At 42.4% G+C, this 21430-nt stretch overlaps 1 protein-coding gene across 1 annotated transcript in view; it reads left to right on the forward strand.

Moving 5' to 3' along the window:
* chd6 (chromodomain helicase DNA binding protein 6) overlaps positions 1 to 21430 on the forward strand; it is a gene marked incomplete at its 3' end in the record, with an annotated part of 205762 nt that overhangs the window by 102380 nt on the left and 81952 nt on the right. The window contains exons 4-13 of the mRNA XM_079578449.1: positions 2241 to 2361; positions 3446 to 3596; positions 5237 to 5386; positions 7400 to 7465; positions 8256 to 8317; positions 12104 to 12221; positions 13866 to 13952; positions 14277 to 14414; positions 19262 to 19383; positions 20940 to 21183. Coding sequence (XP_079434575.1) covers positions 2241 to 2361; positions 3446 to 3596; positions 5237 to 5386; positions 7400 to 7465; positions 8256 to 8317; positions 12104 to 12221; positions 13866 to 13952; positions 14277 to 14414; positions 19262 to 19383; positions 20940 to 21183 — 1259 coding nt within the window. The remainder of the gene's footprint in view (positions 1 to 2240; positions 2362 to 3445; positions 3597 to 5236; positions 5387 to 7399; positions 7466 to 8255; positions 8318 to 12103; positions 12222 to 13865; positions 13953 to 14276; positions 14415 to 19261; positions 19384 to 20939; positions 21184 to 21430) is intronic.

Here is a 21430-nt window from a genome sequence, read left to right on the forward strand (position 1 = left end):
GTCAGGTTCTGCACGGGGAGTATTCTGTCCTGTGAAGAGCGCCTCTCCTCTCAGCGGCTCCTCTGAAGTGTTTGTTTTAGTCAACTACAAAAGGACACGTTTCAAAGTCTCCCGCTGTCCTTAAACGCCCCCAAACACACTACTGTCAGACGCCTTCAAGGAACCTCCAGGATTATGGGAACTGTGTGTGTGGAAATGACTTCACTTCACAAGGACAAAGGCCCTCTAGAATTACAATTAAATGTGATTATTAGTTAAAACAGGATCATAGTCAAGCAAAATTATAGTGGGAAAAAGTAATAAGGTAGAAATCAAAGCATTGTTCGTTTATAATCCGGCTGTTCTCGCTGTTGAATTGGAAAGTGTTAAGGGAGCACTTTATCGGACAACATAGTAATAAGAGGGAAAAAGCAAACAAACTAAAACAAACTAGACTTTCTCCCATCCTACAGAACAAATACTGTATTATTGATGTATAGTTTTCTACCAATTTAAGATACAGAGACGTGGAGAGGAGCAGTACAAAGTAGAAGCGGCGTTCAATTCTAATGTCACCCGAATAGGTTTTTTTTTTTCCTTCTGGGAGCCACTCGATACGGAAGAGGGAACTCGATACAAACCTTCAGGGCCGGTTTTTGCTCAACTCATGCACCTCGTGAGCCGTCGTAGTCGCTCCTACAGACTCTAAACTTTCCAGTCTTGGGCTTAACCAGGTTATTAAGATCCAAAATCTGTTACTAATATGTCAGTAAAGTAAAACCATGCATCTCTTATTGGCATTTTGTCACTGAAAATAAAGGTAGTTTTGGACATTTTTATGCACAAAATGCCTGATTTTTATATGAAAACACAAAATGACAGAAACATTGCAATACATGTTTTTCTCATGTTTATATCAGTGATGTTCAGCAAAAGTTTCAAATCGATGTCTCTACATTTATTTATTTTTTCCCTCTTCGCCTGAAGTACATTAACCCGTTCTACTCCGGTTTTATTATTTTTGGTCTCAGCTCTTGGACTTTGGCGTTTGGTCACATTTGAGCCCCGCCCACTCTGAGTCTCTGTGATCTGATTGGCTTCAGAGTCAGACTTTAGGTCAGACACCATGAGTGACAGTAACATGACGCTGAATAGTGAGCTCTTTGTTTCCAGTAAAAAGGCTGAGGCCTCATTGCTCTTCAGTCACAGACTGAGAAGTGAAGAAGGAAGTCATGGAGCTTCTGCTTTAGAACATTACACGTCTGCTGAATGTAAGAATAAAAGATTGAAATTCAACTATTCCTTTGTAATAGGTGTGAAAATCCTGAATTTATGTGATTAAAATGTTAATTATTAATTACTTTTACAAAATAGAAAGAAAAAACCTAGTCATTTGTATCTGCTGTAGGTCATGTTTGTCCCAGTTCCTCTGAGTCGTGGTGCAGCAGGACTGATGTGGACAGATGTTACAGAAGAAGCTCATGAGGTTCATTTCTTCAACAGTTTCTATAGTAACTATTTTCTCCAAAGTAAAAGTAGATCTACCACAGTCCTGTCCACATCTGTCCTGGTCCACCAGGACCCACCACGACTCAGAGGAACTGGGACAAACATGACTCTTCATCAGATAATATATGTGGATATTTCTTCAACCTTTATAAGCATCAATTGTGTGATTTAAAAATCAAGTTTTAAAGTTTAATTAGTATGAAATTGTCCACTTACAGCAGAAGTCTGAAGTTCTGTCTAAAGCAGAAGCTCCATGACTTCCTTCTTCACTTCTCAGTCTGTGACTGAAGAGCAATGAGGCCTCAGCCTTTTTACTGCAAACAAAGAGCTCACTGTATTTAGCCTCATGTTACTGTCACTCATGTCTGACCTAAAGTCTCACTCTGAAGAAAGTCAACTCACATTTACACTGAAGGTTGGAAGGCGCCCCCTTGTGTCACCTTGCGTCCAAAGAGCTGGACCATAACTGGAGCCACATGTGTCTCTCTAGAGCAGAAAGGGTTGAGGTTGTTGCTTCTCGTCCACTGAGATGATTCTGCCGCACCAGTTAAAAAACCCCCCTGAACAATCTTTGCGCATGTGGATAAAAATGCTATTTCTAAGCCTCTATTTTAAGCCGTCTCTAAGGCACGTTTCTATGGTTACACAACGCACGCATGATGTCGGACTGATGCAAACTCAAAAATCCGGGCTGGTTTGACATCGTTTCCAATCTGTAATTTACATATCCTTGTGTTTTCTGCCTCTTCCAGCTGCTCTTGTCCAGGGCGTGCCGAGCAAAGCCCGTCTCCAGGCCTGTCCAGTCAAGGGCAACGGTCCGGCCCACAACAGCACGCCCCCCTCGGCCCCCAAGCAGCGCGGACGCAAACCTAAGTAAGTGCCCCCCCCCTCATGTAACCGGGACGCCCCTCACGCTGACGGCGGATTTACGGTTATTTGAAACGATAAAGAAATGAAAGACGTCTTAAAGCGGACGATAATGGAGTGAATGTGAACGAGGCAGCAGTAAAAGTGTCGTCCTGTGGGAATTATGGTTTGTTCTCAACTGGACTTGTAATACATCATTTAAGCTCTTTCCACCCGCCAAAACCAAACGCAGTCTCTCCTCTCTGCCATTGTCTTTTTATTTCCCTCATGTGTTTTTGTCACTTATTGTGCTTTGTCACTTTATTACTTTTTTGCTGCTCTTTTGTCACTTTTTTGTTGGATGTTTTGTCTTTTTTTGGCTGAATTTTTGTCACTTTTTTGCAGGATTTTTGTCACTTTTTTTCTGTATTTTTGAAGAAAAAAAAATCTGGATTTTTGTCACTTTTTTCTGGATTTTTGTCATTTTTTTGCTGAATTTTTGTCACTTTTTTGCTGGATTTTTGTCACTTTTTTTCTGGATTTTTGTTGAATTTTTGTCACATTTTTGTTGAATTTTTGTCACATTTTTGTCACATTTTTGTTGAATTTTTGTTGAATTTTTGTTGAATTTTTGTTACATTTTTGATACATTTTTGTTAAATTTTTGATGAATTTTTGTCACATTTTTATTGAATTTTTGTCACATTTTTGTTGAATTTTTGTCACATTTTTGTCACATTTTTGGTGCTTTTTCCCCAAGAATCTTTTAGATTAGGGTAAAGCCAAACTGGAGAAAATGTGCTCGTTCAGGTGGGAGTTAAGGGGTTAAAGAGCGGGAAAGGCGGTCGTAGAAACAGAAGCAAAATCATTCATATAAATAATAAATAATAACGGTCCCAACATTGAACCTTGTGGCGCACCAAACTCCACGGAATTCCTTTTAGATTCATGTTCTTTTCATACTGGGCTTTACCCAAATCTAAAAGCTTCTCGACTGGAGATCAACAATGCAACGCCTCATTTGAAAGCTAAGACCTACAAAAGTGATGGACGTATGGCCAGTCCGCCCCTGAACTCGCTGTGTTAAAGCGTTTTTTGTTCTGCTCCTCAGGGTGTGTGGCTCTCTGCCGGTGGAGAAGAAGAAGAAGGGGAAGAGGAGAAAGGAGGAGCTGGTTCTGGAGGCGGTGGAGAGCGATGACACCACCTCCACCTCGGGGCTCACGGCGGGAGGGGAGGACAGCCAGGACCCACTGGACAGCAGCGTGAGTATCCTCCATGTTTGGTTTGAGGAGTTCTGCGTAATCGAGGTGTAGTTCTTCCACGGTTCCCCCCAGGCACTCACTCCATCACATCAAGGCTAAACTATGTCTATAAAAAGGTTCAAACCGGATCTTTAAAAGGTGTAATTAAAGTGAGTAAAGGCTAAAGTTGTGGAGAACCAGCTGATGAAGCCTGGTCTGCTCTACACACTTGCACCTGTAGAGGAGTTCATGCGTTTGCTTCAGCAGGACTGAAAAATGGCCTCACCCTTTAGATAGGAATCAAAGAGCTGACTGTATTTAGTGTCATGTTTCTGTGACTCATGGGCCAGATCTTGTGGCGGCGCACGGGGCGGTGCTATATGTGCCATTGGCCTCCGCCTCCTGTGAGGGGGCGTCACAAGAGGAGGCGACTGCACTGATGGAAACACGGCTGACATTCACTTCCTGGTTTACATGGCGCTGTCTTGCGTTCTTTCTTAAGCCTTAGGCTCTCACAGGTCAAACTAAAAACTTTATTTACCCCATCGTGAGCTAAACCATCGTGAGCTAAACCATCGTGAGCTAAACCATGTTCACGTCTCCAGAGAAAAAGAGCGACAGCGTCCGCTGTGGCGCGGATCGGCCGCGCTCGGCGTGAACGCGAAGCAAAACAAAAGCACATGTTCACCCCACACTCCCACAACCACTCTCCTGGACGCGGAGTCGATCTGGTTGGAGGAAAATGTGTGTCTCCACCCACTTAAATGTGCTAAGTCTGGAGTGGCAAGATCACAAAGTGCTGCTACTGAGGCAAAATGTCACACTATCGTCTCTGTTTTGATGCACAAGATCAGGCCCATTGTGTCTGAACTAAAGTCTAACTCCAAAGAAAGTAAACTCACATTTACACTGAGAAGGTTGGAATGGCGCCCCCTTGTGTCCAAGTAGCGGGACCATAACTGGAGCCACATGTGGCTCTTTAGAGCAGAAAGGGTTTTAAGGCGTAATTTTCTGGAGCAAAAATGATCTCACAATTTTTCTGACAGATCTTGCAGTGACAGATACGCTGCATGTTTCTAAAGCAAAATCCACTCTGGGTTTTATAAAATGTGTGTAGCATCTCTCGTGTTAGTTCTGTGTGTTTTAAGTTAATGCACATTGATGAAGGCAACACAGATCTATCACAAAACCTTCGAGGCTGCAGAGCCTTCAAAGCCTGTGTTAAGTTGCTGCATATTCGTAGATACTTGCAGCCTTTGTGATTTTTAAATTATCTTTCTGAGTCAATGCACTGCACACAAACCTCTGAATTTTAAAGGGATATTTTCAGGATTTTTGACATAGGGCCTCATTTCCTAGTTATCCAGAGTGTTGGAGATCATTTTTTTTGTAATTCATGCAGTTCTTCTGTTTGGAGAGTTACACGGCGCTAGGCTAATGCTAGGCTAGTGCATGTCTATGGTATCAGCTAGCCTGCATTAAAAACAGTGTGACCCGCTCCACAGAGCACCTGAGGCAAATCACTTATAACACCAGACTAACCATATACATGTCTGTGTCACATGAATGATCACATTTTGAGGGACTATTTTCTAGCAGATCACTCCGCCGCCGCGTAGTTTATACAACCACGAAGCTGATCATCTTATCTTATCTTTCAGAAGCGGCGTTCGGGGCGGCAGGTGAAGCGGAGGAAGTACAACGAGGACCTGGACTTCAAGGTGGTGGACGACGACGGGGAGACCATCGCGGTGCTCGGGGCCGGGCGCATCTCGGCCCTCAACGCCACGGCCCTGGCCTGGCAGGCAGAGGTAAATCCACCGGCTTCCATCACTCATTCCAAATAAGGACTGTTTCTGCTGCTCACACAAAAGCAGCCTTTGTTCAGAGCGGTGGTTCTCAACCTTTTAGAGCCGCGACCCCCATTGTAACAGTTAATTAGGATCGTGACCCCCACCCGGGTCAGATCATGGGAAAAACAGGGACATTAACCCCTTAACTCCCACCTGAACCGAGCACATTTTCCCCAGTTTGGCTTTACCCCAGTCCAAAAGCTTCTGGAAAAAGGTGTGAAAATAGCGACAAAACTGAGACGAAAACAGTGATGGAAATGTGAGAAAAAAGTGGCAAAAAATTGACAAAATGTGATAAAAAAAATGACAAAAAATGACCAAAAAAAAATACAAAAATATGACAAAAAATGTTGAAAAAGTTACAAAAATGAGTTGAATACCCAACAAAAAAAATTGAATGAAATCTGCTGACGTGAGGAAAAAGATCCTCTCGGTTCAGGCGGGAGTTAAGAGGTTAACCTATATAACTCTTAAAAAACAAAGAAAAAACAATGGCTAAAACAAAAATGAATTAAATTTAGAACCAATAATGGCACCCTGGTAAAATAGCATGTATGCTACGACACCATCTATTATAGAAAACGCTATCTCAATGGCCGCCGCCTGGGCGCCGCCATGTTTATTTCCCATACCGACTTTGAAGCTAAGCAGGGAAGGGCCTGGTTAGGACTGGGATGGGAGACCGTTTGGGAACACCAGGAAGCCTGGCGACAGTACTGAGTGCGTGGTTGGTGGTGGGGGCTGATGTGCGCAGACTGGTTGCCTGTCCATGAATAATGCACCAAATTGTTAGGCGACTTTGAGCGTCTGGAAAAGCGCTATAATGCAATATTACTCTTATTATTATTATTACATCCGCGGCCCCCACGTGACGGTCCCACGGGCATTGGCCACGGGTCCATATGGACCGCGGTGCTGCTGTCCGAGGACAACCCGCCGTCACAACAACGCGAGTGCAAGAGATCTGACTGCTGTGCGTGCGCGCATCCTAACAGGGCGATGTGTGCGTGTGTGTGCGTGTGTGTATGTGTGTGCGCGCGTGCCCAAAACCTGCTCAAACACGAGCCTCTAATCAAACGCGCTGCTCCGACTGATTTCTCCTCCGTGTGAGTAAAAGCGAAAATGAAACTACCGCTTAACGAGCGCATGGCCTGCACTGCATAGTTTTTTTCTTTTTTTTTACTTTGCTGCTGCACCATTTGTTTTCTATTTTGCTTTCACGTATTGTGAGCCCAGAGGTACATTTTATTCTAAAGCAGCTTTGAAAGCATTGCCGATTTTATTGTAAGGTTATAAATACTGTCAAACAACGATCATTAGGCTATTTCAGTTCAAAACCTACTCATTATTTGTTTGATTGCACACTACCGTGATGCACCAAACCTCGGGTCCTGCACCGTCAACCAAACCATTAGAGCTGAACCCCTAATATTTATCAATAATTATTCCACTGTCTCTTGAATCCTGTTCCCCGAGTTTAGCGAAAATATTGTCGTTGTAGTTTATAAGAAAGGAGCACGGGTGCATCAAACACTCCAATTGCAGTTTGTTTGAAATTATTTTTGCCTTCATTCTTTTAAACATTTGTAGTGGCCATAGTTTTAGGAATGGGTTGGGAACCACTGGTCTACAGCTGAACTGTGTGACGGGTTGGACATTTCTTTGTAATCACTCATCATATCAGAATATCAAATGTGGAGTCTAGCGAGGCCCGGCCAAAGGCCGGGTCTCAGCTAGTAATAATAATATTAAAATATATATTTTATCTATATGCTCTGGCGACGCCCCAATTTTGTCTCGCGACCCCCTAGTGGGTCCCGACCCCCAGGTTGAGAACCCCTGGTTCAGTGGAATGTTTCCAAAGAAATGAATGTGATTGAGTGAATGTAATAAACTGAAGGTAATTAGAAATCCTTTTTTTATTGAAGCCCCTGTAATTAAATTTGACTTTATTCATTTCTTACTTGACAGGAGCCGCCAGAGGACGAGGCCAACATCATCGAGAAAATCCTCTCCGTCAGACCAGTGAAGAGAGAGGTGAGTTCTTCTGGAAACCTCTGACGAATGGACTTAGTCCTAGTCTCTGTCTTAAAGGTGCAGTACGCAGCTTTTTATGTAAAGCAAGTGGATAATAGTGCGTATTTGACCTTTCGTTGACCCTGCAGCTGTGTAGATACAGGCGACATCTCTGGAGTCGCCCATATATGGTCATGTTTGAGACAGTTCAGGGGAAAACAATGTGGAGGAAAATCTAAACTTTCTCTAATTTTTCAAAAACTACTGTAACAAACGCTGCATTATGAATATAGTTTCTACTAAATAAAGATACAAATACATGGAGAGGAGCAAAGTGGTTCAACAGCCCATGAATACATAAACAACTGAGAATAAGTTCATATTCCGGTGGATATTCTGGTGGAATATGAATAAGTTCATATTCCACCAGAAAATGGCTAAAAAGAGGGAAAATTGTGTTTCCCAAAAGATTCTATTTTCCCCCTTGGCAAAGCCACGCCCCCTTCTATGACGAGATGCCGTCTGTGTCTATACAAGGCAACTCAATGCGCTCAACTCTTTTTACTGCACACATTGTCAAAAAACCCACAAAACGTGATCTTTTGTTCCGAGGTTTCCCGTTGTGTCCGTTTTAGTTTTGAATATGAAAAAGTCTCATCACTCCCTTGTTCGTGTGAATGTTTACGAATCGTACGAAATTAAATATGCAGCGCTTTTTTTTGCAACATTTTACTTTCTGCCGCCTGTAGAACCCTGGTCATGGTTCCAATAGTTTTCTGTACATTTGCTTAAACTTCTCTCTTTCTCTTAGACTTCGTCGTCCGGGGACCAATCGGAGGAGGCGGAGGAGTTTTACGTCAAATACAGAAACTTGTAAGTGCGGCTCATGTGTGACTGTTTTTTCTGTCCGTGTTCTTCACTTTTCAGGGCAGAAGCGAAACAAGGATTTTAGAAACACCGAGGTCCAGACTCGTGTTTCTCACTCGTCATGTGTGAACCCCCAGTGCTTTTATAATCGAGCTGAATTTAGTCCACACAAAATCCCTCAAAACTGAAAGAAAGGTGGCGTCTGTGCTCAGCTTTAGTTATTTTAACGTTGTAAATAATGAAGAAGCCCATAACTGGCTCCCAGGGAAAAGTTTGAGTAAATACGATGCATTTTCCTGTAATAACAAGCAGGAAAAGTGAAGAAAGTCGTCCTATATATGTATGCGCTAAAGTGATGTCATTAATAACAACCAGGCAACACTAAAGCTCTTAAGCTACACCTGAACCATTTTCTCCAGTTTGGCTTCACCCAAATCTAAAAGCTTAAGCATCGAAATAGCAACGAAACAAGGCCAAAAAGACGAAAAAGAGACAAAAATGTGACAAAAAGAGACAAAAATGTGATGAAAAAGAGACAAAAAATGTGACGAAAAAGTGACAAAAAAGTGATGAAAAAGTGACAAAAATGTGATGAAAAAGTGACAAAAAAGTGACAAAAATGTGATGAAAAAGTGACAAAAATGTGACGAAAAAGTGACAAAAATTTGACGAAAAAGTGACAAAAAATTGATGAAAAAGTGACAAAAATGTGACGAAAAAGTGACAAAAATTTGACGAAAAAGTGACAAAAAATTGATGAAAAAGTGATGAAAAAAAGACATAAAAATGACGAAAAAGTGACAAAAATGTGACGAAAAAAGTGACAAAAATGTGATGAAAAAAGTGACAAAAATGTGACGAAAAAGAGACAAAAATGTGACAAAAAAGAGACAAAAATGTGACGAAAAAGAGACAAAAATGTGACGAAAAAGAGACAAAAATGTGACGAAAAAGAGACAAAAATGTGACAAAAAAGTGACGGAAAAAACAAAAAAATGACGAAAAAAAAGACAAAAAAATTGACGAAAAAGAGACAAAAATGTGATGAAAAAAGACAAAAATGTGACGAAAAAGAGACAAAAATGTGACGAAAAAGAGACAAAAATGTGACGAAAAAGTGATGAAAAAATGACAAAAATTTATGAAAAAGTGACAAAAATTTATGAAAAAGTGACAAAAATTTATGAAAAAGTGACAAAAATGTGATGAAAAAGTGACAAAAATGTGACGAAAAAGAGACAAAAATGTGATGAAAAAGTGACAAAAATGTGATGAAAAAGTGACAAAAATTTGATGAAAAAGAGACAAAAATGTGACGAAAAAGTGACAAAAATTGGATGAAAAAGTGACAAAAATGTGACGAAAAAGTGACAAAAATGTGACGAAAAAGTGACAAAAATGTGACGAAAAAGAGACAAAAATGTGACGAAAAAGAGACAAAAATGTGACAAAAAAGTGACAAAAATGTGACAAAAAAGTGACGAAAAAAACTAAAAATTGACGAAAAAAAGTGACAAAAAAGTGACAAAAATGTTACGAAAAAGTGACAAAAATGTGACGAAAAAATAGACGAAAATGTGATGAAAAAGTGACAAAAAATTTTTGAAAATGTGACAAAAAAGAGACAAAAATATGATGAAAAAGTGATGAAAATGTGACGAAAAAGTGATGAAAATGTGATGAAAAAGTGACGAAGAAAAAACAATCGTGTGATGAAAAAGTGACAAAAATTTGATGAAAAAGTGAGAAAAATGTGACGAAAAAGTGACAAAAATGTGACGAAAAATAGACGAAAAGGTGATGAAAAAGTGACAAAAATGTGATGAAAAAGGGACAAATGTGACAAAAAACAAACAAAAATGTGACGAAAAACAAGCAACAATAATAAAGCAATGAAAAAAAAAACTTTAAAGAAGTAATTCGAACAACGAGGAGAAAGACCCAGATCAGTTTTGTAGGCCTTCGCTTTCAGTCGAGCTCCAGTCGAGAAGCTTTCAGATTTGGTTAAAGCTGTAAGAGGTTCAAACCTAATAATAGAAACATTCAGAGTAAGTTGAAGGACGTTCCTCTCACAGCCTGCAGTCGTTCCTCTGAGGAGCATCATCGTATCTGAGGCGTCGTTCCTCTGAGGAGCATCATCGTATCTGAGGCGTCGTTCCTCTGAGGAGCATCATCGTATCTGAGGCGTCGTTCCTCTGAGGAGCATCATCGTATCTGAGGCGTCGTTCCTCTGAGGAGCATCATCGTATCTGAAGCGTCGTTCCTCTGAGGAGCATCATCGTATCTGAGGCGTCGTTCCTCTGTGGAGCATCATCGTATCTGAAGCGTCGTTCCTCTGAGGAGCATCATCGTATCTGAAGCGTCGTTCCTCTGAGGAGCATCATCGTATCTGAGACGTCTCTGCGGAGCCGCTGTTTTGCTCCAGCGTTTTACCCGTCGCGCTGAGAGGCCGACGCTCTGATATGAATCGGTTTGGATCGCTCTGGTCCCGGCGGCGGTGAATAAAACATGCCGCGCGAGCCGCCGGGAAATATTTGTGTAAAATGTAGCAATAATATATTCACGGCCCACAAAATAAAACCCATATTTGTAAAAGTAAAAGCCTCTGGAGTCGGCTACAGTGCAGTTTTCTTCACTAAAATACTGTGTGTCATCGTAGTTTTTGTCATAATTATATTTCTACTGATTGAAAAGAGACTAAAACTACATCAGTAACATGTCTCGGGAAGGGAACGGAGAGGCACACTGTAGGAATAAAGTGAACAGATCTTCTTAACTTACTGTGTTATTAAACTAAATTAGAATGAGTCATCAAACCTTAACATGAACCACATTTCCTCAGGGGACGTTTCTTTCGATGTTTATCCAGCAGAAGTTAAAAAACCGGTAGCGGCGCCTGTTTAAACGGCATCACCCGAGGCTTAAATCAGCAATAATCCTTGAAAGTATCGTGTTTAACATTAATTTATGCGGTTTCTTATTTGTTATTTAGGTCACGGCTGATCATTCAATAGTGCGTTCCGAACCACCGTTTAAAATGGAGGGATTTTTTTATCTTGGCTGTGTCCGAATGTCCACACTATTCCCTATATAGTCACTATATAGCGGTCACGCCATTTTGTAGGGGTGTCCGAATGTCCAGAGAGACAAAAGTAGCATCTCGAAAAGTCGGGAAAAAAGTGAAAATCCAGCAAAAAAGTGAAAAAAATCCATTAAAAAAATTACAAAAATCCATTAAAAAAATTACAAAAATCCATTAAAAAAATTACAAAAATCCATTAAAAAAATTACAAAAATCCAGCAAAAAAGTGACAAAAATCCATTAAAAAAATTACAAAAATCCAGCAGAAAAGTGACAAAAATCCAACACAGAAAGACAAAAATCCCAAAATTAAAAATTAGAAAAAAAAAATGTTGAATTTTTTTTTTTTTTTAAATGTGAAAAAAAAAACTATAATGAATTTTTTGCGATTATGCTAATTTTGTAATCGTTTACTGTTGTAATCGATATCGTAATCGAATTTCGATTAATTGCACAGCCCTAACCAAAAATAATACATATTGTCTTGAAAGTATTTGTCCTCGATTTGGGCGAGTGAATTTATCTGCCAGTACAAAAAGGTTCAAATGACTCTATTTAAGGTCAAATGTTCTTAATTCTCGTGATTTTAAGTTATAAAGACGTCCGTTTTGGCCGTGTACGATGCGTGACAGTGTTGGAATGCACAGTATATGAGAAGGAGATGGATGTGACGTGAGCAGTGCGTCCTGACATGTTCTCGTTGTTTGCAGCTCGTACCTGCACTGTAAATGGGCCACTCTGGAGGAGCTGGAGAAGGACCCGAGGATCCACCAGAAAATCAAGCGTTTCAGGACCAAACAGGCCCAGATGAAACACCTCTTCTCTGAGGTCAGCGCCTCGCACCTCACAGTGTGTCACATCCTCTGCAGTAACAAACTCAATCATGGTAGTTCGATGGCGGACAAAGATGGAGGAGGAAGGTCTAGGTCGATATTAAAGTATAAACAGCATCGACGGCCACAGAGCAGACTTGGATGCATTTAAGAGTGGTTTAAAGCTGCATTATGCAACTTTTTATTTGAGAAAGAAAAGATATTTGTGCATATTTGACCTTGGAGTGGAGCCGCCGGGTCACTACAGGGTCAAATATGCACAATTATTAATAAAAAGTTGCGTACTGCACCTTTAAGGCGTCCCCCACACCTTTATAATGTGCTTTATCTGTTGTAACCCCTATGGGCAGGTGTTGAAAATTACCTTTAACACTTTAGACAATGGATCTGGTTCGTTCAATGTAATTGCTATGTCCATGAATGAATAAATACATGAAGGAAGGAAGGAAGGGAGGGAGGGAGGAAGGAAGGAAAGCAGGAAAGCAAAGGGAGGGAGGGAGGGGGGGAGGAAGGTTAGGGAAGAAAGAAGGGAAGAATGAAGGAAAGAAGGAAGTCAAGGAAGGAAGGAAGGAAGGAAGGGAGGAAGGGAGGAAGGGAGGAAGGAAGGAAGGAAGGAAGGAAGGGAGGGAGGGAGGAAGGAAGGAAGGAAGGGAGGGAGGGAGGAAGGAAGGGAAGAAGGGAGGGAGGGAGGAAGGAAAGCAAAGGGAGGAAGGAAGGAAGGGAAGAGGAAGGAAAGAAGGTTAAGGAAGAAAGAAGGAAGGAAGGGAAGAAGGAAGAGAGGAAGGAAAGAAGGGAAGAAGGGAGGGAGGGAGGGAGGAAGGAAGGAAAGAAGGGAAGAAGGAAGAGAGGAAGGAAAGAAGGAAGAGAGGAAGGAAAGAAGGGAAGAAGGGAGGGAGGGAGGGAGGGAGGGAGGGAGGGAGGGAGGGAGGGAGGGAGGGAGGGAGGGAGGAAGGAAAGAAGGTTAAGGAAGAAAGAAGGAAGGAAGGGAAGAAGGAAGAGAGGAAGGAAAGAAGGGAAGAAGGGAGGGAGGGAGGGAGGGAGGGAGGGAGGGAGGGAGGAAGGAAGGAAAGAAGGGAAGAAGGAAGAGAGGAAGGAAAGAAGGAAGAGAGGAAGGAAGGAAGGGAAGAAGGGAGGGAGGGAGGGAGGGAGGGAGGGAGGAAGGAAGAGAGGAAGGAAAGAAGGGAAGAAGGGAGGGAGGGAGGGAGGGAGGGAGGGAGGAAGGAAGGAAAGAAGGGAAGAAGGAAGAGAGGAAGGAAAGAAGGAAGAGAGGAAGGAAAGAAGGGAAGAAGGGAGGGAGGGAGGGAGGGAGGGAGGAAGGAAGGAAAGAAGGGAAGAAGGAAGAGAGGAAGGAAGGAAGGGAAGAAGGAAAGCAAAGGGAGCAAGGAAGGAAGGAAGGTTAGGGAAGAAAGAAGGGAAGGAAGGGAAGAGGAAGGAAGGAAGGAAGGAAGGAAGTTTAGGGAAGAAAGAAGGAAGGAAGGAAAGCAGGAAAGCAAAGGAGGAAGGAAGGAAGGAAAAGTACTGTGTGTAGCGTCTTGTGCCAACTCAACAAGAAGTCTGAGTGAAACCAGGAAATGGTCTGAAGTCTACTGGTGTCATTCAGTTCTCGTTGAATGTAAAGTGCTGACGTGTGTCTCCTCAGCCTGACGAGGATTTGTTTAATCCGGACTATGTGGAGGTGGACCGAGTGCTGGAAGTGGCTGTTACCACGGATACGGAGACCGGAGAGGTACGCAACACGCAACAAAGTTTTACAAATGACGCACAGGGATTGTGTCTGGACCCGGTTTTACACAAATACACACATTTTTCCTGAGTTTGGTGCATTTATGAGGTTTTATGAGCAAAAAGTGAAATGTGTGGACAAAACTTCAAGCTAAAGAACAGAATGCAGACAGAACCTGATCATTCTAGGGAGAAGAAGTTCTATTATTCCATGCTGATCCAGCTGTAGCTTAGCGGTAGCTTCAGTAAAACCGTCTGAACTGGTCCAGTCTATCTAAACTGGGTCAAAGCGAGATCTTCCATCACGTCGGTGTCTGTGCTCCTGCAGGAGGTGACGCACTACCTGGTGAAGTGGTGCAGCCTGTCGTACGAGGAGGCCACGTGGGAGCTGCAGGAGGACCTGGACCCGGAGAAGATCAAGGAGTTTCAGCAGATCCAGAAGCCGCCCCCAGAGCTCAGACATATGGTGAGAGGACGACCGGAGGTGGTCGAGTGAGAGTCGAGGAGTCAAAAGTCACATTCAGGCAACTTTACTAAAGAGGAGACGAGTCGATCCTTCGAAATATCTGAAATGTCTTTAATAAATAGTGGGAGGGAGGGAGGAAGTGGAGAAAAATGCTAACGTCCGAGTCGACGCAGCTACGCTAACCCCGGAAGTAGTGACTTTAGTAAATAATACTCTTTTAGCAGAAGGTGCTGCATTTTGGCTAATGAGTCTGAGAAATACGTTGGTTCAGTCACTCTCCGTTGAGTTTCAGAAATATGGATTGTTTGCCGGTCTGCTCGGACCCGGAAGTGGAAGTCGTGACGCCACACTTGACAAACATATTAGCGGGAATCACAGCCTTAAAGCTTTGTAATTGATCACATCGGGTCATGCTGTCTCTATCGTACAGGCGTAACCTTGATTTCATGATAAATGCTAATGCTAACACGGGTCGGGTAGTGCTAACATCTGCAGCGCCTTATAAATACTCTCACTGAGGAGTTTGTTTGTTTGATATTAAGTAGCCATGTGCTCCGGGTGCGTCTCAGAGTTATAATTCTGCATCTGCGGCCGCTCGTTTGGCGTTTAAAATGCTGGTCAATGAATAAATAAATAAAATGTTGTTTAATCCGCTTATACCAGGGTCCCACAAACGTAACATTTATAATAAATGTTTTCTTCATTGACTAAACTCCCTAAATCTGCCAGACTACGGGACTATTTTGTGTGGGTTATTAGCCGGTCACTGAAGGCTGGTCTCAGAGCGAGTCATTCTCCGCAGCTATTACGAGGATCTCAGTCAGGCTCAACGACACAACATCAGCACAGAATCACAACACAACAGGACTAACCCGGAAACACTTTTCCCTGGAAGGAAACACCGATATGCGGCACTCGTGGACAGGAGTTATTTACCTTTTACAAGGTTTAACCTGAAGCTAAAGCTAGCTAGCTCAACCAGCTCAACTGTTTATGGAAACAGCTGCGGTGGAGTCGCTCACACCTGGGCCCCCCCAACTCAAACTTTTATGTTTGACTTTACTAATCCAGACAAAGATGCTTCAATGCAGGATCATTTTATGTACGCCTGAAAATGATGAATAGCCTTAACCGTTTCCAATAGAAATGTAAAGCTCATATGTTATTAACAGTAGCTAACCTAGCTGCTCACTCTCCTCTACAAACATTTAGCAAACACTAAATCCATCTCATACGTTCCTGTCAGTCACTAATTACGCCTTTATCTGATTCAGCTGTGTCATGCGTTGCTATGGCGACGCCACAGCGGAGTGACATCCCCGTGATTTAACTACCGGACTACGTGTGCGGTTATACCAAAATAATGCACCAGCCAATCAGAATCCAGGATTCACCCAGACCATGGGATACTTCATGTTGAAGTCCCAGCTCGCTGACTTTCTCTCTCCTTTTTTTTTTGCACATGTGTAGCTTTATTCTGGTCAGGCAGTGTATGTTACACTGTGTCCAAATGCGAGACATCCTGGCATTTTATTCTTAAATGTTCTCAAAGATTTGCTGTTATAATAAAGCTCACAGCGAGAGAACAATCGGCTGATCCAGTACAGCTTATAGAAAAGGCACTGAAAGCAGCGAAAGAGCATTGTTGCTATGGTGATTCCCCCAAGCCTTGAGTTCATCCAAACTGATTTTATCCTGATAGTTGGACTCAATGCTTTTTTTCCTGAATGGTCACAGACGGTTATGCAAGGGAGTGTATTTGAATGGCCATGTGCGATTCAGAGAGGGTGAATATCTGAGGTGAAGGATACTGAGTTTCTTTGTCCTCACACAGAGGCCATAAGCGCAACTGCAGGTGTCGTAGCAAGTTGCGTTTTTTTAACGTATTAATTGTCTTGGAGAGTAAATACTACACTGACAGGAAAGGCGAAGGGAGAGAGGGTTACTGTGCATCTGATTATACAATGGAAATATTTTTTTTTCACTCAAACTTGGCTGTTTAAAGTGACTTTAGCCCGTTTAGCTTTGTCCGTTAGCATGTTAGCTTCTCCTTTGTGATTCTATTAGTGTGTATTGGTGGTTCCGGTCCGGTGGCAGTCAAGTTGCAAACATGGTTTTCTGGCCAGAGACACCAGGGGGAGATGAAAGACCCTCCAATCATCCCATAAACACTTGTATTACCCCCACAGGGACGACGGAGAGGATTTATTAAAGGGGGGGTATTATGCAAAATGGGCTTTTTCAAGCTTTCCATCATGTTATTCTGTCACTCCCTCATTAAAAACATGGCTGAAGTGTTGCCTTGGCACATTCACGTATTTCTGAGTAATCCGTAAAAACTCTGATGGCGGCCATTTTAGGGATAGGTTTGCCTGAGTCCTCCTAGGAACGCCCCCACCTCCTGGAGACGCCTCCGAGCTTTGGTCACCAGCCGAGTAACCAACCACTGCTCCTCAGCAGAACCCCCTCCCCACTGATGCCACAGACAGCGTGTGGAGGGGGCGTGTCTAAAGGCTCAGAGGTTCTTAACCCCTTAACTCCCACCTGAACCGAGAGGATCTTTTTCCTCACGTCAGATTTTTTTTTCTCCATCATTTTTTTAACTTTTTTGTAATTTTTTGGTCATTTTTTAGTCAAATTTTATTCATTTTTGTGTCCATTTTTTATCAAATTTTTGTCATTTTTTATCAAATTTTTGTCACATTTTTTGTTATTTTTTCGTAATTTTTTGTTATATTTTTGTAATTTTTTCGTCTATTTTTTGTCATTTTTTGGTCAATCTTTTATCAAATTTTTGGCACATTTTTATCATTTATTTGTCACATTTTTTGTCATTTTTTCGCCATTTTTTGTCATATTTTTGTCAGTTTTTCGTCTTTTTTGGTAATTTTTTGGTCCAATTTTTATCAAATTTTTGTCACATTTTTTTCATTTTTTTGTCAATGTTTTCTCACTTTTTTGTCACATTTCCATCATTGTTTTGTTGCTATTTTCACACCCTTTTTCCAGAAGCTTTTGGATTGGGGTAAAGCCAAACTGGAGAAAACGTGCTCGGTTCAGGCGGGAGTTAAGGGGTTAAAGAGACAGAGGCCTATTTCAAGACATTCACTACAGCCATTTTGAGAGAGACATTTTATACAAGGCAGTTATTCTAATTTACTGCATTTACAGACCAACAGGAGGTTTGTCATCATTGTAGTGTGATATAGACTGGTGCTGTGTGACTGAAAAAAGCAGAATACCCCCTCTTTAAGGTAAACACGTTACTTAATGCTGCTTTAAGTGATCTTCCCGCAGATTGTTCCTTTTTGTGCGTCCTCTGCTGGCGTTTTATTGAACTACATCTTATGATATCAAAGCTTTTAGGGGTGTTTTCTAGACGATTACATCATTTTAAGTTACACAAAACATCAAGGCGAAGGAGTCCTGAAACATTTACAAACCTGAATAAAGAGTTAAATAAGACCTTTAAGACTATGGACCATAGGAGACATTTGCAGGATTACCTCCAGCCCAGCACAGGCGCTTTTATCGGGCCACACGCGTTTGAACCCCGTCATTTCGGTCTTATTTTTAATCCCAAGGCTTTCTCAGAACGAGCTTCCTGTGTGCGCCGGCTGTCCTTGAGACTCCGCGCTCCTGTGTGGCTAATGAGCTACAACAATGGCCTGACTGCGGCGAGCGGCGGCGGCGGCGCTGGGCGGAGCCGAGGCCTGTTTTTCAAATGACATTGACGTTTAGAAGATGACGCAAAAGATTCAATAGACATGTCGTAGTTTAGTGTTTTGTCGGGCGGGTTTAAAGAGAGACGAGAGATGTTTGTGTTTTTTGTTTTAATAAATGAAGAGCGAAGATTTCTTTTCCTGCAGTCGGGAAGAAAGCTCCACCACTGACCGTCGTTTTTGGCCTAGTTTTAGGAACTGCAGGTCCGACAGCTGACCTCAAGGCTCTGGACGGAGTGTAGGGTCACAACAGCTCACTCCGATTAGCCGGGCCCAAAGAGTGCAGACGTTTCCTTAAAGGGATGTTTCAGGGTTTTTGACATAGAGCCTCATTTTCTAGTTATCCAGAGTGTTGCTGATTTCTGGAGATTTTTTTTAAAATGTAATTCATGCAGTTCTTATGTTTGAAGAGTTTTGTGGCGCTAGGCTAATGCAAGGCTAGTGCATTTCTATGGCCTTCAAAGAGCCATAAGTCCCATCACTAATTTAAAATCACTTATATTTGAGCAGCATGATCTTCGTTGTTGTATAAGCTATGCGGCGGCGGAGTGATCTGCTAGAAAATAGTCCCTCAAAATGTGATACAAGGTCAGTTATATTCCAAACATTACTCTATGGACACAGACATTTATATGGTTAGTCTGGTGTTATCAGTGATTTGCCTCAGGTGCTCTGTGGAGCGGGTCACACTGTTTTTAATGCAGGCTAGCTGATACCATAGACATGCACTAGCCTTGCACTAGCCTAGCGCCACGAAACTCTTCAAACATAAGAACTGCATGAAATGGCCCTGGCACTTACCAGGCCAAGCAGGTGGAAACATTTCAAATGCAATAATAATTCAAATGGTAAAGTAACAAAGGTAATACTACAAATTCTTCAAAATATAAGAAATGTATAAATAACTATAAGAAAGTAATTGTTGTAAAGGTTGTGTTGTTTAGGTCTGAGTACGTTTTGTCTTTAGGCCAAGAAGTTTCATATTTTTGAGCACCCTAGAAACTAAATTAAACTAAATTAGGGAAACATTTGGGTGACTGAGAGCTCACACTTTTTATTCATCAGAAGCACCTTGAAAGAACTGTAAACAATCATAACTAACGAAGTCTGATTTGTCACTTTCAGGAGCGCCCCTCTCCGGAGAAGTGGCAGAAGTTGGAGAGCTCCAGAGATTACCGTAACGGGAACGAGCTGCGGGAGTACCAGCTGGAGGGCATGAACTGGCTACTCTTCAACTGGTACAACAGGTCAGTGATGTGGAGCAGCTCCGTGGACAAAGAGTTCACAAGCTTTTTACAATGTTCCTTTATCAAAAACACACCACGGTGAAGAAAAGTGTTTGATACAAAGCAGCATGTGTGTCGCTAAAGTCGATCCAGACGGCGTCGGATCAGACGAGGGTCACTCGCCCACTGGGGAGGAAGCTGGTTGTGGGAATCACCATGTTTCACTCTTTTTAGATGTTTTATGGCAAACTATAAGCATATGCAGCACACACAAATAAAGTTGAGTTACATTACATTACACACAATACTAAACCCACAATGATATCAGAACATATCCAGGCCAGTGTCGGCACATGTCGCCAGGGACAGCACAGGTAGAGCCCAGCTGTGCCGGCCCCGTGTTTCCCCCGTTTGAGAAGATGGTACAGCCCATCTCTGTGAGACGCGGGAGTAAAGTAAACCGATTAATTTCGAGAACTTTATGAACGAGCCAACGCGGCATGACTGGATTATTAAAGGGAATGGAAAGGAGAGGGCCGTCGGGGCGAGAATATCAGCGCCGCCGCTCGTGTCAAGACCGTCCGGACAAAGTCAGCGGTAACAAGTCACTCACTTTAGCGCAGGGGCGTCAAACTCATTTTGGGTCGCGGGCCACATATAATAGAGAAGATGTTTCCAATAAATGAATAATAATAAGCTGTGATTTGATCAAAGCCCCAACTTGACTGTAGCTTCATCAATGACAACGGCTCACACTTGTATTGCACTTTACAAGCCTGTGTCACAAGTTCCTGAAAGTGCAGTAGATTTTATTCATTCACTTGGTGGTGGTAAACTGTTATTGAAGCCACAGCCGCCCTGGGGCAGACTGTCCATTTACCGCATGGCTATATAATGTGTTGTTCATATCCTGAGCTCTTATTATGTCAGTGCCCTCTGCTGGACACGTGTGGAACTTTATCCTTTTTTTTAATGTAATGCCCCCTAGTGGCGAGAATGAGCATTCTGGTTTTTCTTTAAACATTCATAACTCCACACAGGAATGGGCTAGAGACTTACTTTTTTTTTTGACATACTCTGGAATGTATGCTCTACAGGGCAGGTATGTTTGACACCCCTGCTTTAGCGGTTCTGTTTGTTGCGCTTTAAAATGTTCTGAAAATGAGCTGTAGACCAGGGCCAGAGCAGAGTGAGCTGAGCAGTGATTTGCCTCAGGTGCTCTGTGGAGCGGGTCACACTGTTTTTAATGCAGGCTAGCTGATACCATAGAAAATCTTCAAATATAAGAACTGCATGAATTACAAAAAAAAATATCTCCAGAAATCAGCAACACTCTGGAAAACTAGGAAACGAGGCCCTACGTCAAAAATCCTGAAATATCCCTTTAGCCAAGCTTCATGCATCCTAATTATTATGTTTCAATCTTTTGGTTGTAACACCCGCCCTGCGAGGTGCAGGTCCATTGCCCTCTATCTATGAAGCTAAAGTTTTAAACGGAAAGAATAAATGTGATTTTCTTTTGAATAGTGTAATAATCTTGGATCATTTAAATAGTATCATCTTCTTTTATTTTGCAGGAAGAACTGTATCCTGGCTGACGAGATGGGTTTGGGGAAGACCATCCAGTCCATCACGTTCCTGTATGAGATCTTCAGCCTGGGCATCAGGGGCCCGTTCCTCATCATCGCCCCGCTCTCCACCATCACCAACTGGGAGAGGGAGTTCAGGACCTGGACACACATGAACGTCATCGTCTACCACGGCTCGCAGATCAGCCGGCAGATGATCCTGCAGTACGAGATGTTCTACAGGGACGCACAGGTGAGTCAGACCTCCTCCACCCAGGCTCTCACTTTAGACTCTATCGTAACACTTTGTAACTCAGTTCGGTCTTTGGGTTTGTTTTTGACAAGGCGAGACACGGCAGGTGAAAGTATTGATGTTTCACGCAGTGGTTGAAGTGGAGATTTGTATCTCTTTTCCTCCCTTTACGTCTTAGTTTTCATGTCAGATATAAAAATGATGATGTTTATTTGATGATGTTTTGTCTGCGAGGTGGGGGCGACCC

The sequence above is a fragment of the Gobius niger genome (assembly GCF_951799975.1).
Source record: "Gobius niger genome assembly, chromosome: 20".
In the NCBI taxonomy this organism is placed as follows: domain Eukaryota; kingdom Metazoa; phylum Chordata; class Actinopteri; order Gobiiformes; family Gobiidae; genus Gobius; species Gobius niger.